At 39.3% G+C, this 21,097-nt stretch overlaps 1 protein-coding gene across 27 annotated transcripts in view; it reads right to left on the bottom strand.

The window, feature by feature from the left end:
• SORBS1 (sorbin and SH3 domain containing 1) overlaps positions 1-21,097 on the bottom strand; it is an 88,713-nt gene that overhangs the window by 21,210 nt on the left and 46,406 nt on the right. For 14 of the 27 annotated variants that reach the window (XM_070946162.1, XM_070946149.1, XM_070946138.1 and 11 more), the window contains 6 exons: positions 18,448-18,568; positions 14,088-14,171; positions 7,148-7,213; positions 6,642-6,737; positions 1,408-1,457; positions 1,014-1,171 (listed from right to left, as the gene is read on the bottom strand). In XM_070946162.1, the coding sequence (XP_070802263.1) occupies positions 1,014-1,171; positions 1,408-1,457; positions 6,642-6,737; positions 7,148-7,213; positions 14,088-14,171; positions 18,448-18,568 (575 nt within the window). The remainder of the gene's footprint in view (positions 1-1,013; positions 1,172-1,407; positions 1,458-6,641; positions 6,738-7,147; positions 7,214-14,087; positions 14,172-18,447; positions 18,569-21,097) is intronic. The other 13 variants (XM_070946160.1, XM_070946151.1, XM_070946159.1 and 10 more) reach the window with 3 other exon arrangements.

A 21,097-nucleotide genomic window follows, 5' to 3' on the forward strand; every position in this document is an offset into this window, starting at 1 on the left:
GGACAAATTTTGTGATGTTCCACTTGCTTCTTCTCTAGAACTAGGTGAGAAATGATGGATGAGAACTCAGAATAAGAACCCTGCACCAGTTCTGCACCCACGTAATTGTCTTACCGTCCAAGACACAATGAAGTAGCTTGTTAACAAGTAATGTCCCCAGTCTGCAGTTCCCAAATTCTCTTCTTCCTCCTCTTCAAAATGGAGGTTACATTAGCTGTCCTAATGTCATCCAGCACTATATATAATCTTGTGAATGTATTTGATAAACTTTATAAAGGTTTGGCAAACCATCAAGATGTTCTTTTAATACTCTGGATGAATTATTCCGGACGTGGAGATTTAACCTCATACACTTTGATTTCTGAACAGAGGCTATTTTTTTTAAAAAAAAAAAACACAGAATGCAATTCCTCTTCCAGTTCTATTGCTTCTTGTCCTTCTGAAGAAACTGAATTTTTGATTGCTATATTTCCAATTACAGAAGTCTCACAAAGACAAATGCTGTGGCACCAAACCAAGGAGGAGAGATGATTTAATGAACGCACTCTAAATTAATGACAATGTGATCATGATAGCAATAGCAATAGTACTTAGACTTATATACCGCTTCACAGTGCTTTTACAGCCCTCTCTAAGCGGTTTACAGAGTCAGCCTATTGACCCCAACAATCTGGGTCCTCATTTTACCCACCTCAGAAGGATGGAAGGCTGAGTCAACCTTGAGCCTGGCGAGATTTGAACTGCCAAATTGCAGGCAGCTGGCAGGCAGCAGAAGTAGCCTGCAGTGCTGCACTCTAACCACTGCGCCACCATGGCTCATCACAATATTAAGGCTTCATTATGATGAGCCAAAGATCTGTGATCTCTCCACCCTTTCTTTGACGCAAGCTGCTCTTCAATGCAAAAACATTCAGGCTTTTTTTCGAACTATGACGTGTGGAATCTTGGTTTAAGTGCAATACCATGTTATGCATTTACTCTTTATAGTTTGATCACCACAATGTTCACTTTACCTTTTGTGGATGCTGAACTGGATGGACGCTTCAAGCCACTCAACCCTTGCAATGGGATATCTCCTCCTTCCAAAACACTTTTATAAATCTGCCTTTCATTTCCCAGCCCAGTGGAATGTCCAAATTCTGTTTCCAACTCTCTTTTTACAGGATGGTAGCTGGTATATAAGAGGGAAGACATATTTTCTCAGCAACTAACAGCAAATTATTAAACAAAACATCTAGAGACACACTGTCAATATTCTGGTACCCCAAGAGAACTGCTAAAGGCACCTCATACTTCAGATTAATTTCAGGAATTGCATAAAATATGCAATCCATGGCAAGCCTTTTATGAAGCATATGATTTGGCTCAGCACAAGAAAGAAAAATGAGTGGATATTTCAAAACTTACGGAGACAAATGCTCGGAAAGAGTTTCCAGTGGCGGGGAGCTTGCTGCATTCTGCAAGAATCCAGACAAAGAAGCAGTTACTAAAGGACACTTTATGTTAAAGCGGAAGACAAAATATTATTAACCTCCAGATTTTTTTTTTTATTATCAGGTCTTATGCCGGATTGTGAAATAGCTAATAATCTGGATTTCCCTAATCAGAGAAAATAGAATTTTTTATTGGCCAAGTGTGATTGGACACACAAGGAATTTGTCTTGCTGCATATGCTCTCATTGTACATAAAAAAAAAAAAAACGTTCATCAAGAATCATAAGGTACACTTAATGATAGTCATAGGGTACAAATAAGCAATCAGGAAACAATATCAATATAAATCGTAAGGATACAAGCAACAAAGTTATAGTCATACAGTCATAAGCGGAAGGAGATGGGTGGTGGGAAGGATGAGAAGATTAATAATAGTGCAGAGTTAGTAAATAGTTTGACAGTGTTGAGGGAATTATTTGTTTAGCAGAGTGATGGCGTTTGGGAAAAAACTGTTCTTGTGTCTAGTTGTTCTGGTGTGCAGTGCTCTATAGCATCATTTTGAGGGTAGGAGTTGAAACAGTTTATGTCCAGGATGCGAGGGGTCTATAAATGTTTTCACAGCCCTCTTTTTGACTCGTGCAGTATACAGATCCTCAATGGAAGGCAGGTTGGTAGCAATTGTTTTTTCTGCAGTTCTAATTATCCTCTGAAGTCTGTGTCTTTTGTTGGGTTGCAGAACCAAACCAGACAGTTATAGAGGTTCAGATGACAGACTCAATAATTCCTCTGTAGAACTGAATCAGCAGCTCCTTGGGCAGTTTGAGCTTTCTGAGTTGGCGCAGAAAGAACATTCTTTGTTGTGCTTTTTTGATGATGTTTTTGATGTTAGCTGTCCATTTTAGATCTTGCGATATGGTAGAACCTAGAAATGTGAAGGTCTCTACTGTTGATACTGTATTGTCTAGTATTGTGAGAGGTGGAAGTATGGAAGGATTTCTCCTAAAGTCTACCACCATTTCTACAATTTTGAGTGTGTTCAGTTCCAGACTGTTCCAGTCGCACCACGAGGCTAGCTGTTCAACCTCCCATCGGTATGCAGATTCATCATTGTCTCGAATGAGCCGATCACTGTTGTGTCATCTGCAAACTTTAACAGATGGATCGTTAGAGATGCAGTCATTGGTATAAAGAGAGAAATGGGGAGAGCACACAGCCTTGGGGGGGCCCTATGCCAATTGTACAGATATCTGATGTGATTCTACTTAGCTTCATCTGCTGTTTCCTGTTTGTTAGGAAGCTTATGATCCACTTGCAAGTGTGTTCAGGTATCTGTTGCTGGTTTAGCTTAGTTAGAGGAGTGTCTGGAATGATGGTATTGAATGCTGAACTAAATTCTACAAAGAGGACCCTTGCATAGGTTTTTGGAGTTTCAAGATGTTGTAGGATGTAGTGCAGAGCCATATTAACAGCATCATCAGTTGATCTACTTGCTCGGTATGCAAATTGCAAGGGATCTAACAGCGGATCCGTGATGGTTTTCAAGTGGGACAGCACTAGCCTTTCAAAGGTTTTCATGACTACAGATGTTAGAGCAACTGGTCTGTAGTCATTCAGTTCCTTGATGGTGGGCTTCTTCGGCACTGGGATGATAGTAGAGCATTTGAAGCAAGAAGGAACATAGCACATCTCTAGCGATTTATTGAAGATACGGGTGAAGATGGGGGCCAATTGGTCAGCACAGACTTTTAAGCAAGAAGGAGTTATCTTGTCTGGGCCTGGAGCTTTTCCTGGCTTTTGTCTGTGAAATAGGTCTTGCACTTCCTTTTCTGCGATCACTAGGGGTTGTGAACCCAATGGGATGGGGTCAGTTGTAGGAGGCTTGGCTGTTGTTGGTGTGTCTGACATGGGGGTTGTGGAGATAGGTGGCTGTAGTTTCCTTTCAAACCTGCAGTAAAACGAGTTCAGATCATCTGCCATTTGTTGATTTCCTTCAGCCTGGGAAGGAAGTTTGCTGAAGTCGGTGATATTTTAAAGAGTTTTCCACATGTTTGCTGGTTCATTTGTTGAGAACTGATTCTTTAGCTTTTCAGAGTAGCTTCTTTTTGCTGCTCTGCTCTCCCTTGTTAATACATTTTTGGCCTGATTGTACAGCATTTTATCACCTTTTCTGTAGGCTTCCTCCTTGGAACGATATAGCTGCTTAAGTTTAGCTATGAACCAAGGTTTGTTGTTACTATATATTCACAAGTTCCTGAGTCTTCACAGAAGCTGACATATGATGTTACAGTCTCTGTGAGTTCATCCAGGTCTGCAGAGGTATCTTCAAAAATATTCCAATCAGTGCAGTCAAAGCAAGCCTGTAGCTTTAATTTTGCCTCCTCAGTCCAAGTCTTCACTGATTTAATTGTTGGTTTTGTGGTTTTAAGTCTTTGCCAGTAAGCAGGTACAAGGTGAATCATGCAAAATTCATACAGTCCATACTGTAGATATAAAGCTTACTCTTTTGCCTGTGAATGTTTAGGTAAAACCCTAAAGATAAATAAAACAAATTAATGATTATGCCAGTGGTTTTCAATCTCTGGACCCCTGGGGACGACAATGTCAACACAGAGGGTCCATGAAAGCTTGAAGAAATGTTCTGATTTTTTGCAGTAAAATCTGAATGAACAAACGGGTAATGTTTCTATTGTTGACTTCATCTGTTCTTAACATTAAGAGTAATGTTTTATACTCTGCATCATTTGCTGTTAGAATCTGCTTTAAATGCTTAAAGGTAAAGGTTCCCCTCGCACATATGTGCTAGTCATTCCCGACTCTAGGGGATGGTGCTCATCTCCGTTTCTAAGCCGAAGAGCCAGCGCTGTCCGAAGATGTCTCTGTGGTCATGTGGCCGGCATGACTAAACGCCAAAGGCTGTTACCTTCCCACCAAAGGTGGTCCCTATTTTTCTACTTGCATTTTTTACATGCTTTTGAACTGCTAGGTTGGCAGAAGCCAGGAGAAGCAACCGGAGCTCACCCCGTTATGTGGCACTAGGGATTTGAACCGCTAGACTGCCGACCTTTCGGCAAGCTCAGTGTCTTAGCCACTGATTCACCGCATCCCTCTTAAATGCTTACACAAAATAAAAAGACAAGGATAAATTCAATTTTTTGAGGTCAGCTATTTTTTAAAACAAAAACGTTTAAAACTAATCAAAATATAGACTTTAGGTTTTAAAACTAAATTGAACTTCTACAAGCTGGAAATAAAAACAACATGGCAATATTATCCCTCTCTAGTTATCTAGCAGTGTATAAAAACAAAATAGCTTCTGAAATGCTGATTAGGGGAAGACTGATTGGAAAAAAGTAAACATGCATTTAAAAGGCGCTATTTTTACAGGATCAGCAGAATGGTCATATTACAAGCACAAAAATTACAAACGAATAAGCAAGTAACAGACTTCTATTCAAAGGATTTCCGAATGGCTGTGTTCATTGTGGCATATATTACATTCAGAAAGTAAAGGAAGATCAGTTTCAAACAATGGACAACAGAAGCCCTAGTCCTCTGATAGCTCATTACAGCTTTTCCATCAATCCTTTGTCTCATGTGAAAAATGGAAAGATTCAATGGAGCACAGGTGGTGGTGAGAAATGGTGATATTTCCCTTCAATGGACAACAGATTGTCCCGACTGCCAAAGTGGAGCTAGGAACCTCTTGACATACAGACAGCAGTGCCAATCATCTGGCAGATTTTATAGGTTTTCCTCATTAGAACAAATGAAGAGGCAAGGAGGCACTTCAGATTGGAGGCAGGAAGGTTTCCATGTCACAGACATTGTCAGGAAGCAGTCATTCCTCTGGCAAATATAAAATGTCTTGTATTCAGACATTGTTGAAAGCAAAGTAGGGATCCTTAACAGTAGTGTTACTTACCTTTGCTACCAGTTTGGAACTGTAAGCGCACGGCACTTCTGCGCATGCGTAGAGCATCCGTAAGGATGTCCGGGCGGGTGGGTGGAGCCTCCCGCCGCCACCACTACCGGTGTAAACTGGTAGTGGTGCCGCCGAACCAGGGTGAACTGGTAGAAACCCACCACTGATCCTTAACCTTATTGTTTCCTTGGACTGGCTCTGATTTCTCTTACAGCAGAGAAATGTACAGTACATACAGAGAACTGGGTTTCCTTATTTTAAAAATCAGAACCTCTGCAGTGCTGCTGAATTTTACTTCTATCTGCTATTAGCCTTCCTCTGCCTCATGTCGCCCTGTTCTCTGGTTGTTCATAGCAACCACCATCATCAAACAGAAAAAACAAATGGCAAGGAAAAAAAGAGAATGTACAGTATGAGCTGGACATAGTTTAGGATTGCATCTGAACATGGCTACTACTTCAGATTGTATCTGAACATGGTTAATACTATTTATCTATCTATCTATCTATCTATCTATCTATCTATCTATCTATCTATCTATCTATTTAATATTGCCACCTATTTGCCCATGGAAATGCAAGGCGGCTTACAGAATATAAAAACCACATTTAAAAACAGTAAAACTAATAAAACAATCAAATAAATTAATGTAATAAAATCGCCCACCACCTCCCGTCCCAGCAACAGCCGATCACACAAGCCATTTAATGGGCTCAATACCGTTCTGGGTTTCCCAGGCCCGCTGGCAGAACCAGGTCTTCAGCGCCTTCAGGAAGAGAATTAAGAGTGGGGGCCATTCTAATCTCTGGAGGAATTATGTTCCAGAGAGAGGGAGCCACCACAGAGAAGGCCCTTCTTCTGGGTCCCATCAAGTGTATCTCCCTCGGAGACGGGACCTGCAGCATTCCATGCGTCCCTGCTCTAATGGGTCAGGTAGATGTGACCAGCAAGAAACGTCAGTCAGATAACCTGGTCCCAAGCTATGAAGGGCTTTAAAGGTGACAACCAGCACATGCTACTAGTTATACCAGTAGTGGGTTGCCCCCGGTTCAGACTGGATCACAAGAACCGGTAGTAAAACTGATGGGAGGCCACGCCCACCACCCTGGATGTTGTCATTGGCGATCTGCACATACGAACCTGTAGTAAAGGTAAGTAGAACCCACCGCTGAGTTATACCGATTACCGTAACTGGGGAATGGTTAGCATACTATTGCTTATAAGAACAGGTGATATCCAGCAACATCTCCACTAGAAAGTTTAGAAAACAAGCAACGTGAGATACCTTCAGTTGCTCTGGGGCTTTATAAAGCTTCTCCATTTTGTCTATCTCTGCATCTAATTCAGTATGATAGAGGCAGTGGTTTTTTCCTGGATCAACCTGGTTAAAAAAAAGGAAAAGGAGGAAAGGCTGAAGAATTGTCCAACACTTTTCATAAGAAACTGTGCCCTACATAGGACAACATTCAAATACTTTCTACATATTCAAATACGGCTTAGAAGGTTCACTGCTGAAATTTTCAAGATAAATTTTCTCCTATTTTTTTATTAGAAAATAAATTTAAAACGCATTCATACTAGAAAAAATTACTACATGTCACAAAAATAAAATATGCTCTGATCTAGCCAGAGATTACAGTATTTTTGGGGTTGCAGTCCATCACATATAGATATATATATATAGGTTCCATTAAATTCAAAGCACTCCAATTTAAACACTGCTACAGAGGAAAGATAAGCTCTAATATACACACACACAACTATATTGCATACATTATATATTCAAATTACCTTTCTATCCTCTCTAGTAAGGATAGAGCAATCTCCAGGAGTATAATCCCATATCTTTTTTGGAGGCTGATGGAAAGCAGAGGAGGAAATGAGGAAATGAAGATAAAGAAAGACATCACAGAGAATATGGAAACTCAACTAGTGCAGAAAGAGTATATTGGGGGGAAATTGGGTCAACATCAGAAATAAAAAGTGAAAAGAAAGAGAAAAGTAAACAACCTGCTCTGGAGAACAACCACAGATTATAGCAAGGAAAACTGTGCAGCCTTGTTCTGGTTCGCTTGAAGCAACGACTTTATAACTACTACAAATCTCTACAATCCTCATAGGAACAGTAGTTTTAACAAATATAATTCGGTAATCATTTCAAAAAAGATAATTTTTGTTCCCAAAAGAAAAGCAAACAAATATGTCTATACGATGTATACCCTGTTTCCCCGAAAATAAGACCTCCCCGGATAATAAACTTAATCGGGCTTTTGAGTGCATGCACTAAAATAAGCCCCCCCCCGAAAATAAGCCCTCCCCAAAAATATTTAACTGCATGCACAGCCGGTCCCCGCCATTTCCTCTGGTTAGGATTAGGGAGACAGAACTGGAAATCAGGTAAAATGGCAAGAGGAGCCCCATCTTGCTCCACGCACCCCAAAATAATAAGACCTCCTCCAAAATAAGGCCAAGCATTTATTTCGGGGTTCAAAAAAATATAAGACAGGGTATTATTTTCGGAGAAACATGGTATGTCTACATGATATATAGTTGTACAATGTACAGTATAATTCTATTCTTACGTATTCTTCACCAACAGTTGGCCTACTATCCTATACAATTTATCCTCTATGATTCAAAGAATCTCATTCAGAGACGGATGAGATGCCATGAACTTATTAAAAGATCCCAGAGACATTAGGGTTAAAAGTTTCTGACTTGTAATATTTGGAAGGCTTAAGGGGAGAAATATAATTATACAGAAACAGGGTAAATTCTACGTAACCCCCAGAAGACCAGGCAGGACAGGAGATCATAGTGCCCTTAGTTCTTTGTTCTAGTGTGATCCTCAGGCAGGAGTTTGTCTCTGAACATGGAATATGAAGATGATTTACCCTGTTTCCCTGAAAGAAGACCCAACCGCAAAATAAGTCCTAGCATGATTTTTCAGGATGCTCATAATATAAGCCCTACCCTCAAAATAAGCCCCAGTTAAGATTGTCAGCCAGATAGGTGCATTTAGTACCATATTTCCCAAAAAATAAGACCTAACCAGAAAATAAGCCCTAATGTGTCTTTTGGAGCAAAAATTAATATATAACCCAGTCTTATTTTCAGGGAAACGTGGGTATCAAATATCAAAAAATATTTTCCCAACTTCCTCTCTCATAAGGCCTTTGAAAAATATCTTGCAGAAATCTTGCAAATTTGGTCAAAGAAACAAATCTTGCAAATACGTAGCTTATTCATTGAACAATTGCTCAAAAAACTCCAGTCAGAAGTATCCAAGCAAGTTGGTAGATACTCAAAACAATCATGAAATAATCATATCAAATTTTAAATATCACTTTATTACTTTTTAGTTAAAACAATAAAGTGATTAAAAATTCTAATAATGGCTAGTTATTACAAAGTGAATTTTTTTTTCAAGAAATGAGTATTTACTACTACAAATCTATATCTATAATTTACCATGGATATTTGGAAAAGTTAGAGATAGTACTTGATCTCCCTTCTAAGTTTTGAAGCATCTGGATAAATTGATACAGAGTGGAAGATAAAGGATTGTACAGATTTAAGGATGAAGCAGTTATTTCTGGTGGAAGTATTTTATAGAATTGGTTTTGAAATTCGCTGAATAATCAAATCTTGGGTTGTCTCTTATCTTACTTGAAAGTTGGATCCTTTCTCCATAAGCTTTACCAAATCCCATCCATCGCCACCATTAAAAATGTTGACAAATAGTTCTAATACTTACTGAAGTCTTTACAATCTACTGTTACACTACTACCATGTTTCCCCGAAAATAAGACCCTTATATTTTTTTGAATCCTGAAATAAGTGCTTGGCCTTATTACCATGCGTTCAAAAGCCCAATTGGGCTTATTATCAGGGGATGTCTTATTTTGGGGAAAACAGGGTACTGTAAAAATCTTGTGTTTGTTTGTAACCTTCAAGTGCATCACAGGGCAACACTTTTTGAAGCAAGGTACTTCAAATGGGTTAATTTACAGCATCCAAAATCCAGGACCTATTATTCCTATGGAATTGAAATTTGGAAAAGTTGTAGCCCCTTTGACTGCTGCAGTCAGCTGCAGTCATGTGATCATCACTTCCACTGCCAGCTTTACACAAAGAAAATCAATGGGGAAGCCAGCAGGAAGTTGGAAGTTCTAGGCAAGCAGACAGGTAAGGGGTTTCTGCCCGGTGGGGAAGGAGAGGCTGTACAGAGGGATGACATGGGGGGTTGGGGGTGCACGGCAGTGATACAGATTGGTTAGTGTTGGGAGGATACACGAGTGATAGCAAAGTAAATATCTCTGAAAACTCATGTCAAATTATAATATTTTAGACTTTTTCTTGAAAGTAGAAAACATTCTGAGAAAAGGATTAGGGATTTATAAATGGGCATAAAATTCATGAAAGCCCTGAAAAATCAACCCAAAAGATAATCTCACTTGGATTTTTTTTTCTTTCGATCTATATGTGTGCCTTCATGTCAGTATTGTCTCTTGGGCAACTATCTGCAGTTTTCTTGACAAGGTTTTGCAGAAGTGGTTTGCCATTACCTCCTTTCTAGGGCTGAGATAAAATGACCGGCCCAACGTCATCCAGCTGGCTTAGTATATAAAGTGGGACTAGCACTCATGATCTCCCAGCTTCTAACCTGGTGCCTTAGTGGATAAGGCCCACATATTTTCTAAAATTACATAATATGTAATAATTGTGCATGGAAGTAAATATAATCATTGATAGATTTTACCACTTCCAGTTGGCATTCAGTTATTCATTTTGTCTCAATGGTTTTAAGTTATGAATTTTACTGTTGGCATAACACCGTGCAATAGATTGTCAACTTTATTATTGAAAATATCAGAAAACCAAAGTATACCTTTCTTGGGTCAATCATACATGACGCTCCCATGTAACACCTCTCCTGCGCGAGATGCACTGGCTTCCAGTGGTCTTCCGGGTGCGCTTCAAGGTTTTGGTTCTCATCTTTAAAGCGCTCCATGGCTTAGGGCCTGGATATCTACGAGACCACCTTCTGCCACCGATAACCTCCCACCGGCCAATACGCTCCCACAGAGAGGGTCTCCTCAGGGTGCTGTCGGTCAAGCAATGTCGACTGGCGACCCCCAGGGGGAAAGCCTTCTCTGTGGGGGCACCTGCCCTCTGGAACGAGCTACCCCCAGGGATACGACTGATCCCAGACCTCCGTACTTTCCGCCGGGCTCTGAAGACTTTGTTTCAGCAAGCCGGGCTGCCTTAAAATTTTAATTGATTAATTTTATGGGTAAGGGGTTTTAAAATTGGGAAGTCAAATTGATTTAATTATTTTTAAATTATTTTAATTTTCATTTTGTATGTATTTTAATCCTGGCTGTTCACCGCCCTGAGTCCTTCGGGAGAAGGGCGGTATAAAAATGTAATAAATAATAATAATAATAATATTTAAAAGTGTATGAAATTATTTTGGATGAGGAATCAACCCAAGAGCAAAGAGCTTTGAAAAACTATACATTGGATAGTTTTATTCAAATCTATTTTCTATTTCTTAATTTACATTAGCAAAGCTTCTCCCATTGTTTACATTGGTGTAGACAAATATCGTTTTGGATAGAATGAACAAATATGAATGTTTGAAGTTTTTTGTTCTCCAGTTTGTTTATTTATTTTTCTTTCAGTTAATTTAGATGGTTGCCCCTCTGGCAACAGTCACTACGGGTCACTAGTGTATATTAAAAACTCAAATATAACCAAATGAAAATAAATGTTTCAAAGGCAACGGTTGGCAGTTCCACGAGTTCTCCTTTGCCTCTACAGAAGACAGGGAAATATCTGTCATCCTTCAGGCATTTGGCACTTTACCAAGTTCTCCAGAGTTTGAAAAGGTAAAATCAACAGGCTCCTTCATTGTTTTTTGATGCAATTCATTCAGACTTAAGAGATTTAAATTCATTAAAATAATAGAATTTCCATCCATCTCAATCTGGAGTTCTGCACCTTCAACCTGCCCTCAGATTTTCCAGGTTGGAATATACAGTGCCGATAATTTTTACAAGTTGTTTATGAAATATAATGTTATACAGAATAGAATAGAATTCTTTATTGGCCAAGCGTGATTGGACACACAAGGAATTTGTCTTGGTGCATAAGCTCTCAGTGTACATAAAAGAAAAGATATTTCTACCCAGTTTCTTCTGGGAGGTTAAAAAGGGTCTTACACAGAGGACCATTTCATCTTATAATTTGGCTTTCCTAAACAACATGTGTTCTTATGTAGACTAATTCAGTTACATTCAGTTAAAATATCCAAATACTATTACTTTGTTCCTTGAATAACAGGGATCCTTCTGCACAGCAATATAGAATTTTAGATATAGTGAAGAAAACTACTCGGTTTATACCAAAGTGCGTACTGGTTTCCTTGCTGTCCACAACTCTAACGAATACTGGATTAGTACTTATTGTCAAACTCAGCTTTTCAATATTCAGTTGCCACTTCCATCTTTCTGCTGTATAAAATGTTCTCCGTTTGCTAAGTTCTAGCTTTCTGTTGTTCAAAAAGCTACCGTGTTACTCTGAAAATAAGACCCTGTCTTATATTTTTTTGAACCCCGAAATAAGCACTTGGCCTTATTTTCAGGGAGGTCTTATTATTTTGGGGCGCATGGAAAAAGATGGGGCTCCTCTTGCCATCTGATCTGATTTCCAGCTCTGTCTCCCTAACCCTAACCAGAGGAAATGGCGGGGACTGGCTGTGTACACGTTTAAATATTTTTGGGGAGGGCTTATTTTAGTGCATGTGCTCAAAAGCCCAATTGGGTTTATTATCCAAGGGAGGTCTTATTTACGGGGAAACACGGTACTTATGGCTCTTGAAGTCAATGCGAGTATTATCCTTTATCAAAAAGCAATACTGATGCCTTGTGCCATGGCTGACGATGGAGCTGGGGAATTGGGTGTTTTAAGGAATGCTGTTAGCTATAATTTGGCTGTGTGGTTCATTTTCAAGCCTTTTGCCTTGCATTCATCATAGTGAATAATCTGACATAATTTTCCACTTATATCAGTGACGGATTTACACCCCCACCCCCCACCCCGCCCTCAATTGAAAATTTCACCACTCTTCAAAAGTAACAAGTGGGTTCTTGGCAGAACGAATTCCAAATCTGGTTTCATTTTATTTACATTTACTTAAAAATAAGCCAATAGGATATCCAGAGAGCACTTGCTAAAAGCCTCTTCTTTGAGGAAATGTCTTTAGAGGGGACAGGGGTGGGCTTCAAAAATTTTAGCAAGGGGTTCTCTGCCCGGTTGCTGAGTATGTGTGGCCATGGTGGGCGTGGCCTAGTCAGTCTCCTGCACCACGACCGGGTTCATTTTTGCCCTCCCCAGGCTCTGGAGGCTTTTCTCAAGACTCTGGGAGGGCAAAAATCCCCCCCCCCAGGCTCCAGAGGCCCGTTTCTGGTCTTCCCGGACTTCCGATAGGCCCGTTTTTCACCCTCCTTGAGCCTCCGTGTGTGCCTTGCACTTACCTGCATCCAAAACGGGCCACATGGGGATTCCTGGGAGGGCTGAGGCAGGATGGGCAGGGCCAGCCAGGAGTGGGATTTGGGGGTTCTCCAAACTGCACAGAATCTTAGCTAGAAGTTCTCCTAGAACCCCTGCGAACCCCCAGCAGCCCACCCCTGCATGGGGATAAGCCTTCCTGGGAAGGGCCTCATCTTCAATGGATATCTGACCCTCCTCCACTTTATTGCTCAGACCAGTTCATAAAAATATGAGTCAATTAAGAAGGGTAAAAACAAACCTTTGCCTTACTTGAAAATCTTATCCATGTGTTGCCCAATACCAATTCCACAAATAAAAGCAGACACCAAGTAAAGGAACCAAATGCCTCCATTTGGTCAAAGAATCAATACGAATTAACTAAGCCTCCCAGTCTGATTTATACAGAACACTGTGTGCGTTTTCTTGTGTTGTTCTTTTGACAAAAAAATTGCCACTTTATAAAACTAAATAACATATGAGATAAAGGAAGCATTAAGCCCAGATTGCACTGGGTGATTCTGGGACAACCACTGTCTTAGCCCAGCTCTGTGTACATTGCCTTCAGCTTCATAAAAAGAAAGGCAGTAAATCAACAACTAAATTTCACCAAATAATGTTTTCAATTATTGAACTGCCTTTTGGAAGAAACCTTTAATTGGTACATTTTCCTTTGGAAAATATATCCCACATAAAATCCATGCAGTCCTCTCATATAAGGCCTTCTATAACTAACCGATTCATTCAATACAAGATAAAAATGAGAACTTCAAAATGAAAATACTTTCTGATGTTCTCCCTTCCTACTTGTTAGCAAAAACAAAATTTGAAAAGCATACGAGTTGGAAAAACAAGGTAACTGAATTTACTCCTCATGGTTGTAGAATCAAATTACAGCTTGAAATGTAATTCTAGAAGACCTATAGAAAACATCCATAGTATCTTATAGTTACAAATTTGTTGATATTCCTTCAGTTTGATTTTCAAAACCTGGTCTGCATGATTTTCCCAAAAGATACACACACTATAGCTTATACAATAATAACTCTTTTTAACAGTATAATTAAGTTGGCTAAACCAGGATGAGTTAATTTTTGTTCCACTATGCATACAGTGAAGATGGAAAAGAAATCCATAACAAAATCTTATTTATTAATGCTTGGGACTATCAACTTACCGGTTTCCCAAACTCCAATTCCGAAAAGAATTTATACCAAGGCTCATTCTTTAAATCTATATCTTCTGAGCTTATATCCCGAGGCTAAAGAGTTGGTAATATAAGAGTGGAAGAAAGAGAAGGACAATATTATGCAAAGAATGCATAGGAAGACTGTTAAAGGTGCCACATTCTGTAATTTTTTTTCAATAGTTTCTTAGTTATCAAACTGGAAGGTCACACCCATAATTTTAATAACAATTTGCAATCTTATTCATACTTCACTGGGAATAGGTTTAGTTACACTCATTTCTAAGTAAACAAAAAATGGGAGTGCATTGTTGTCTTTAAAGAAAGGTATTTCCTAACAAAAAGTAACCTATTCACATATTTGTGTTATTTTTCTAAAACAGGAAAAGCGGTAAAGAAATAAGAGATATCAGAATAACTGAGTTGGAAGGGACCTTAGAGGTCTTCTAGTCCAACCCCCTGCTCAGATAGGAAGCCGTATACCATTTCAGACAAATGGTTGTCCAATCTCTTCTTCAAAAGTCCCAGTGTTGGAACATTCACAACTTCTGGAGGCAAGTTGTTCCACTAATTAATTGTTCTAACTGTCAGGAAATTTCTCCTTAGTTCTAAGTTGCTTCTTTCCTGGATTAGTTTCCACCGATTGCTTCTTGTCTTACCCTCAGGTGCTTTGGAGAATAGATTGGCTCCCTCTTCTTTGTGGCAAACCCTTAGATATTGGAACACTGCTATTATGTCACCCTTAGTCCTTCTTTTCATTAAACAAATAAATTATCACTTCCTGCATATTTAACTTCAATGTACATTTCAAGTTAAATAATCACTCCCTCCAGAATTCTAGTGGTACAACTTCACAGGCTAAGCAAAAACAAAAATACATGGGGGAATGACTGGAAGATTATGAATTGTCAACAGTAATAAGAGTAGAGGAATCAACATGACAGATCCTTCTACTAATACAACATGTGAACAAAGTCTAAAATTCCATCTCTAATCTCCAAAGATTAGAGATTTCACTTTACTTGAAACAGATTTCACTTTACTTAAAACAGTCAAGATTTCTATTTCCTCAGCTGCTGGATAATATCATTCTCTGAACATGATTCATTTTTTACTCCACTCCCACTGCAACATATTACCTTATTTATATAGAGCATGGCATCTTTAACAGCACATAAGGTAAGTGAGAAGGCCTGTCTCAAAAATAGCACATGAAAAGGTAAAAATCTACACCAGGGGTGGGGAACTATGGCCATTTAATGACTTTTATGACCATGATGGCAAAGGAATTCTGGGACTTGGAGTCCATGTTGCCACGGTTGGGAAATCTTGCTCCAAAGAGGGTACATTTAGACAGCAGAGGTGTTAATGGTGAATTTGCTAAGGGAAACAGATAATTTCCTAAAAAAGAGAGTGAAAAGCTTCTACTCTTAAGAAATTGCCAACATTTCATGCATAATTATGGGTTAAGAATTCAAATAACAATTAAGAATGGTATATCTAAATTGGATATACCAGGAACAATATGACAGTTAAGAAGGAGTCATATTTTGCTACTGTATTCCATGTTAAGGAAAAAATATAAAATTAATGACATGCAGTTCTTAGAATCACTGTACAAGAAATAAAGAATACATGAAACAGTTCTTAAGACACAGCCTTGGTATATAAGATACAGTGCAACCAACCCAGAATATGTAGAGTGGCGCTAATACAGTCCCAGGTTAGCAATGTCTTTTGTTTCCATATCACACTCATATTAACCTGATTATCAATTCCAATTCCAAGATGCTCTTCACAAGTGCTACTAGCAAGCTAGCTATATCAAATTCTATTCCTGGATATTTCCTTAGAAAAATGCTTCACATTTGTTTGTTAAATCAAATTCCTAAGAAACAATTCAAAAGATCATTTTGAGTGTAGTTTGTGTCTTGTAGCAGTCCTGTTCAAATTTGTTCTACCTGGAAATTTGTTAAGTATTCTCTGCCAGTGGTGGGTTGCCCCCAGTTTGGACCGGTTTGTAAGAACCGGTAGTAAAACCGGTGGGAGGCTCCGCCCACTGATCTGGACGTCATCAGAAGTGATCTGCGCGGGCACGATGCGAACCAGTAGTAAAGGTAAGTAGAACCCACCCCTGTTCTCTCCATGTTGTTATCCAGGTTGAAAATAGTTACCCAACATTTAAAAGCTTGGGTATCCACATGTGACAACCCCCTCCATTTGAACAACAAACCTTTTTAAAGGAAATCTGGATTCAAAATTGTGATATTATCTAGGTCATATTTAACTAGTTTGTTAATTCAGATTCAACAGGAAATTTTGCCGAATGCTTAACTGAAATCAGTGTTATTATGTCCACAGCATTCCCACAATTTATTGAGGTTAGCCAATAAAAACAGATGCCAAATTTGTTATTGACAACTCTGTCACTGCATCAAAGTGATATATATTCAGTGACTGCATCTAATTTAACTCTTCCAAACCATTCTATTTTTTAAAATTCCCCTTGGTCACCAAATTACAGTCAAGGAAACTAGTCTAGTGGCCACACTGCAGGGGGAATAAATCACAGATTTGTTACTCGTGTTTTAAAATACAGCCAAGCTTTTTTAATAGAATTTTTTAAAACCGCCAATTTTTTGGTAGAGCTTTTTCATAGAATTTGAATCTGAGATTTGTTTTCTTGATTGCACAAACTTCTGATGATCTTGTTCTTTAAAAGTAGCTCGCTTTTAGAAGCTGGGGCATGTAGAAACATCACCCAAGGCTTAAGAATATATTTTATTTATTGACCTACCAGTGTTAATAAGCCAGATTTTGGACTGGCTTATTAACAGCCCATCTAACAATCTGAGTTGACTCCTCCTTCTCTTACAGCTTGCTGTATATACAGAGTTTTAGGAAATAAAACCTGTCCTGATCTTTTCAAGAAGTGCGTATTTGGTAATGTCTCTTGTAAAATACTAATAAAGAGGGAAAATATCAGTGGTGAAATCCAAATTTTTTTACTACCGGTTCTGTAGGCGTGGCTTGGTGGGTGTGGTGTGGCTTGGTAGGCGTGGCAGAAGGATATTGCAAAATCTCCATTCCCACCCCACTCCAGGGGAAGGATACTGCAAAATCCCCATTCCCATCCCACTCCTGGGGGAAGGATATTGCAAAATCTCCATTCCCACCCCACTCTGGGGCCAGCCAGAGGTGGTATTTGCCAATTCTCCAAACTGCTCAAAATTTCCGCTATCGGTTCTCCAGAACCTGTCAGAACCTGCTGGATTTCACCCCTGGAAAATATCCCTCCATTTTATATGAAGATGAACAGTGAGAGTGAAAATAATGTTTTATTCCCCAGTAGTTTGGCTGCTGTAGCCAGAAGAGAAAGGGGAAAAAAAAATCATCTTTTCCCTTCCGTCCATTCAGGAAAAACTGGATAATTGATTTATTTGTGGTCTGGGATCCTGCAGCAAAAAAAAAGTTGGCACAAAAGAGAGAAAGTCTTCCCTTATTCACATGGAAATGAAGAAACAGCAGTATTTTCATTATCTGAATGGTAATGATATTTACAAATAATTTACCTGTAGCACAAGGAGCACTCGTCTTCCCAATAGGAGAGGGGCTGGTTCCTGCCTGCCTGCCTGCCTGCCTGCCTGCCTGCCAGTGTGCCAAACTGCCTCTCCCTCTTCTTCCTTCCTGCCCTTGCCAGTTGTGATGTAGTAGTGACTCAATAAGGGATTGAGAGCAGCAGGGCTATCTTACTACTCATTCAGAATGCAGTGAAAGGCAATCAGTCCCATGAAGGCCTATCAAGCATTGCCCCATAATCTGCGGTCTCCACATAGGAACATGGCTTCTCAGGTTCCTCCCAAGGGGAAAACCTCACACAATTCCTCATTAGGCATTTCTACTCTAAAACCATGACCTCTTGACCAGTTTCTCAGTGGTGGGTTTCAAAATTTTTTACTACCAGTTCTGTGGGTGTGGCTTCGTGGGCATAGCAGGGGAAAGATACTGTAAAATCTCCATTCCCACCCCACTCCAGGGAAAGGATACTGTAAAATCTCCATTCCCTCCCCAATCCAGGGGAAGGTTACTGCAAAATCCCCATTTCCTCCCGATCAGCTGGGACTTGGGAGGCAGAAAATAGATGGGGGCGGGGCCAGTCAGAATTTTTACTACCGGTTCTCCGAACTACTCAAAATTTCCGCTACCAGTTCTCTAGAACTGGTCAGAACCTGCTGAAACCCACCACTGCAGTTTCTTTGCAAGCTTTCAGGAGATACTATTTCAGGCAGGAACCAAATCCACAGAGCCCAATGGAAAATATGCACAAAAAAATAAAATCAAAATTAATTACCATTACCAATGTTTCATTGTCCAGAACTGAGGACATCCCTGGACGATATTCATAAATGCTTTTAGGTTCAGCCCAGTGCTTCCTCGAGTCTATTTTTTTGTCTGGAGGCTCCCAATCATTCCTTTAAAAGAAAAAAAGGAAAAAAAAATAAAGTGCAACAGTTCAGGTCACAGCAATCAACATTTTCTATAGAAGCTGGAAAAAAAAAAAGAGGGAAAGCTTCATCCAATTTAATTTGTTTGCGGAATGATTTTTTTCACAAATTCTCCAAACCATCATTCTTTTATTACAAATGCTGCAAAACCACAAACCAAAGTCTTATCAATGTCTTTAATTTATAATTTCTTTTCAACACTCATTTCCATTCTCTGACAAACACTGCTTTATATATACATGCCTTCTGCTAAGGAACATTGTAAGCTTTAGTAGAACTATTATTTACACATAGAATAAGAGAGTTGGAAGGGACCTTAGAGGTCTTCTAGTCCAACCCCCTGCTCAGACGGGAAGCTGTATATCATTTCAGACAAATGGTTGTCTAATCTCTTCTTCAAAACTCCCTGTGTTGGAGCATTCACAACTTCTGGAAAAGAGTTATTGCACTGATTAATTGTTCCCACTGTCAGGAAATTTCTCCTTCGTTCTAGGTTGCTTCTCTCCTTGATTTATTTTTATTTATTTATTTATTTATTTATTTATTTATTTATTTATTTATTTATTTATTTATTTATTTATTTATTTATTTATTATTTTATTTTATTTTATTTTATTTTATTTTATTTTATTTTATTTATTTTATTTTATTTTATTTTATTTTATTTTATTTTATTTTTATATGCCGCCCTTCTCCGGAGACTCAGGGCGGCTTACAAGGCGTTAAGCAATATTATTAGTTTCTACCCATTGCTTCTTGTCCTACCCTCAGGTGCTTTGGAGAATAGCTTGACTCCCTCTTCTTTGTGGCAACCCCTGAGATATTGGAACACTGCTATCATGTCTCCCCAGTCCTTTTTTTCATCAGACTAGTAGTTCCAGCAACCTTTGTTATGTTTTAGCTTCCAGCTTCCAGTCAACTCATCTTTGTTCCTCTTCTGTGCACTCTTTCTAGAGTCTCAAAATCTTTTTTACATCGTGGCGACCAAAACTGAATGCAGAATTCCAAGTGTGGCCTTACCAAGGCATTATAAAGTGGTATTAACACTTTACGTGACCTTGATTTTATCCCTCTGTTTATACAGCCTATGTGTTGGCCTTTTTGGCAGCTGCAGCACACTACTGGCTCGTATTATAGGTTTGTTCTTCTTTTTCATTATAAAAAGCAAATGAGCCCGTGCAAATAAATGCTCTATTCCCCGGAAACACCCACACCCGCACACCAAAGTAATTGGCAAAGTTTGGAACCTCAGTTGAGCCAATTCCTAATTTTTAGCTAAATGACATTTGAGACACCACTTATTTAAAATGGAGCCAAGCAGATTGTTGCCCTTCATTGCATCATTCCTAAAGTCATCCCTTTAGATTGTCTACATGATAAGTCTTAGGTCAAGAGAATGACACTTTTAAAGATTGTTCTTAGCTACATCAGTAATTGATTGGGGATGAGATAGGATGACAATATATAGAATTTTAAGAAATCTCTGTGCCATAGCAAACAGAACACAAGATGAATTCAAAATATGCTTACTTGGATACAAATTCTATCTAAAATTTAATTGTGCTTACTAAAGATTACTTTGTGAATGATATAGAAAATCTAGTTTTCAATTCAGTTTATTATTTTTCATTTTCTTTTTTAATTCTGCTCGGATTACTTTATAAGTAACTCAAGGCAGTGAATATACCGAATATTCTTTCCTCCTATTTTTCCCATAACAACCACCCTGTGAGGTAGGTTGAGCTGAGAGGGAGTGACTGGCCCAAAGTCACCCAACCAGCTTTCATGTCCAAGTTGTTACATATGTAAATAGCGAGTGAAGCCAGGGATGTTGGCTTCACTCAGGTCCAGGTTTAGCCGGACATTTGCATGCTCGCCGCTGATTGGTAGATTCAAATGGTAGGAAAAGTAAAGTGTTGTCAGTGGCTGGATCGGTGGACAGCTCCCTTTAAAAGGGAGCGCTGCCGGCTAAGCCTTTGCAGAAGTTACTGACTTGAAATAAAGAGCTGAAGTTACTTCCTGTCATCCTGCCTCTTCATTGATTCCCACAACTCAACACAAGCCAGGACTAGAAATCATTGTCTCTTAGTTTCTAGGGCAGCATCTTAACCACCTGGCTTGTTTGTTTGTTTGTTTGCTGGCTTGTTTGTTTGTTTGCTGGCTTGTTGCATCACCCTGTTGTGGCCTGCCAGCAGAGCTGGCGGCAGACTCGGACAGTGAGGAGGTTAGGGAGGAACATGGGCCAGTTCTGGAGTCTGATGAGTGCTCTGCATCAGAGGCAGAGATGGGGCCAGGGCCATCCAACAGTTATCAGCTACCTTCGGAGTCGGAGATAAATGGGGCTGAAGAACAGCTGGAGCCTGTTCCCAATGTGCACATGTGCAGAGCTGCCAGGAGAAGGGAACAATTAAGGAACAGAGGTCAAGAGGTCAGGAGTAAAAGCACAAGGGGATGGTGTCATAGGAAATAAATAGAAGCAAAAGGGGAGTGGTGTTT

The sequence above is a fragment of the Pituophis catenifer genome, unplaced genomic scaffold (genome assembly GCF_029215685.1).
Source record: "Pituophis catenifer annectens isolate HBS135680 unplaced genomic scaffold, rPitCat1.0.hap2 SCAF_6, whole genome shotgun sequence".
Classification (NCBI taxonomy): domain Eukaryota; kingdom Metazoa; phylum Chordata; class Lepidosauria; order Squamata; family Colubridae; genus Pituophis; species Pituophis catenifer.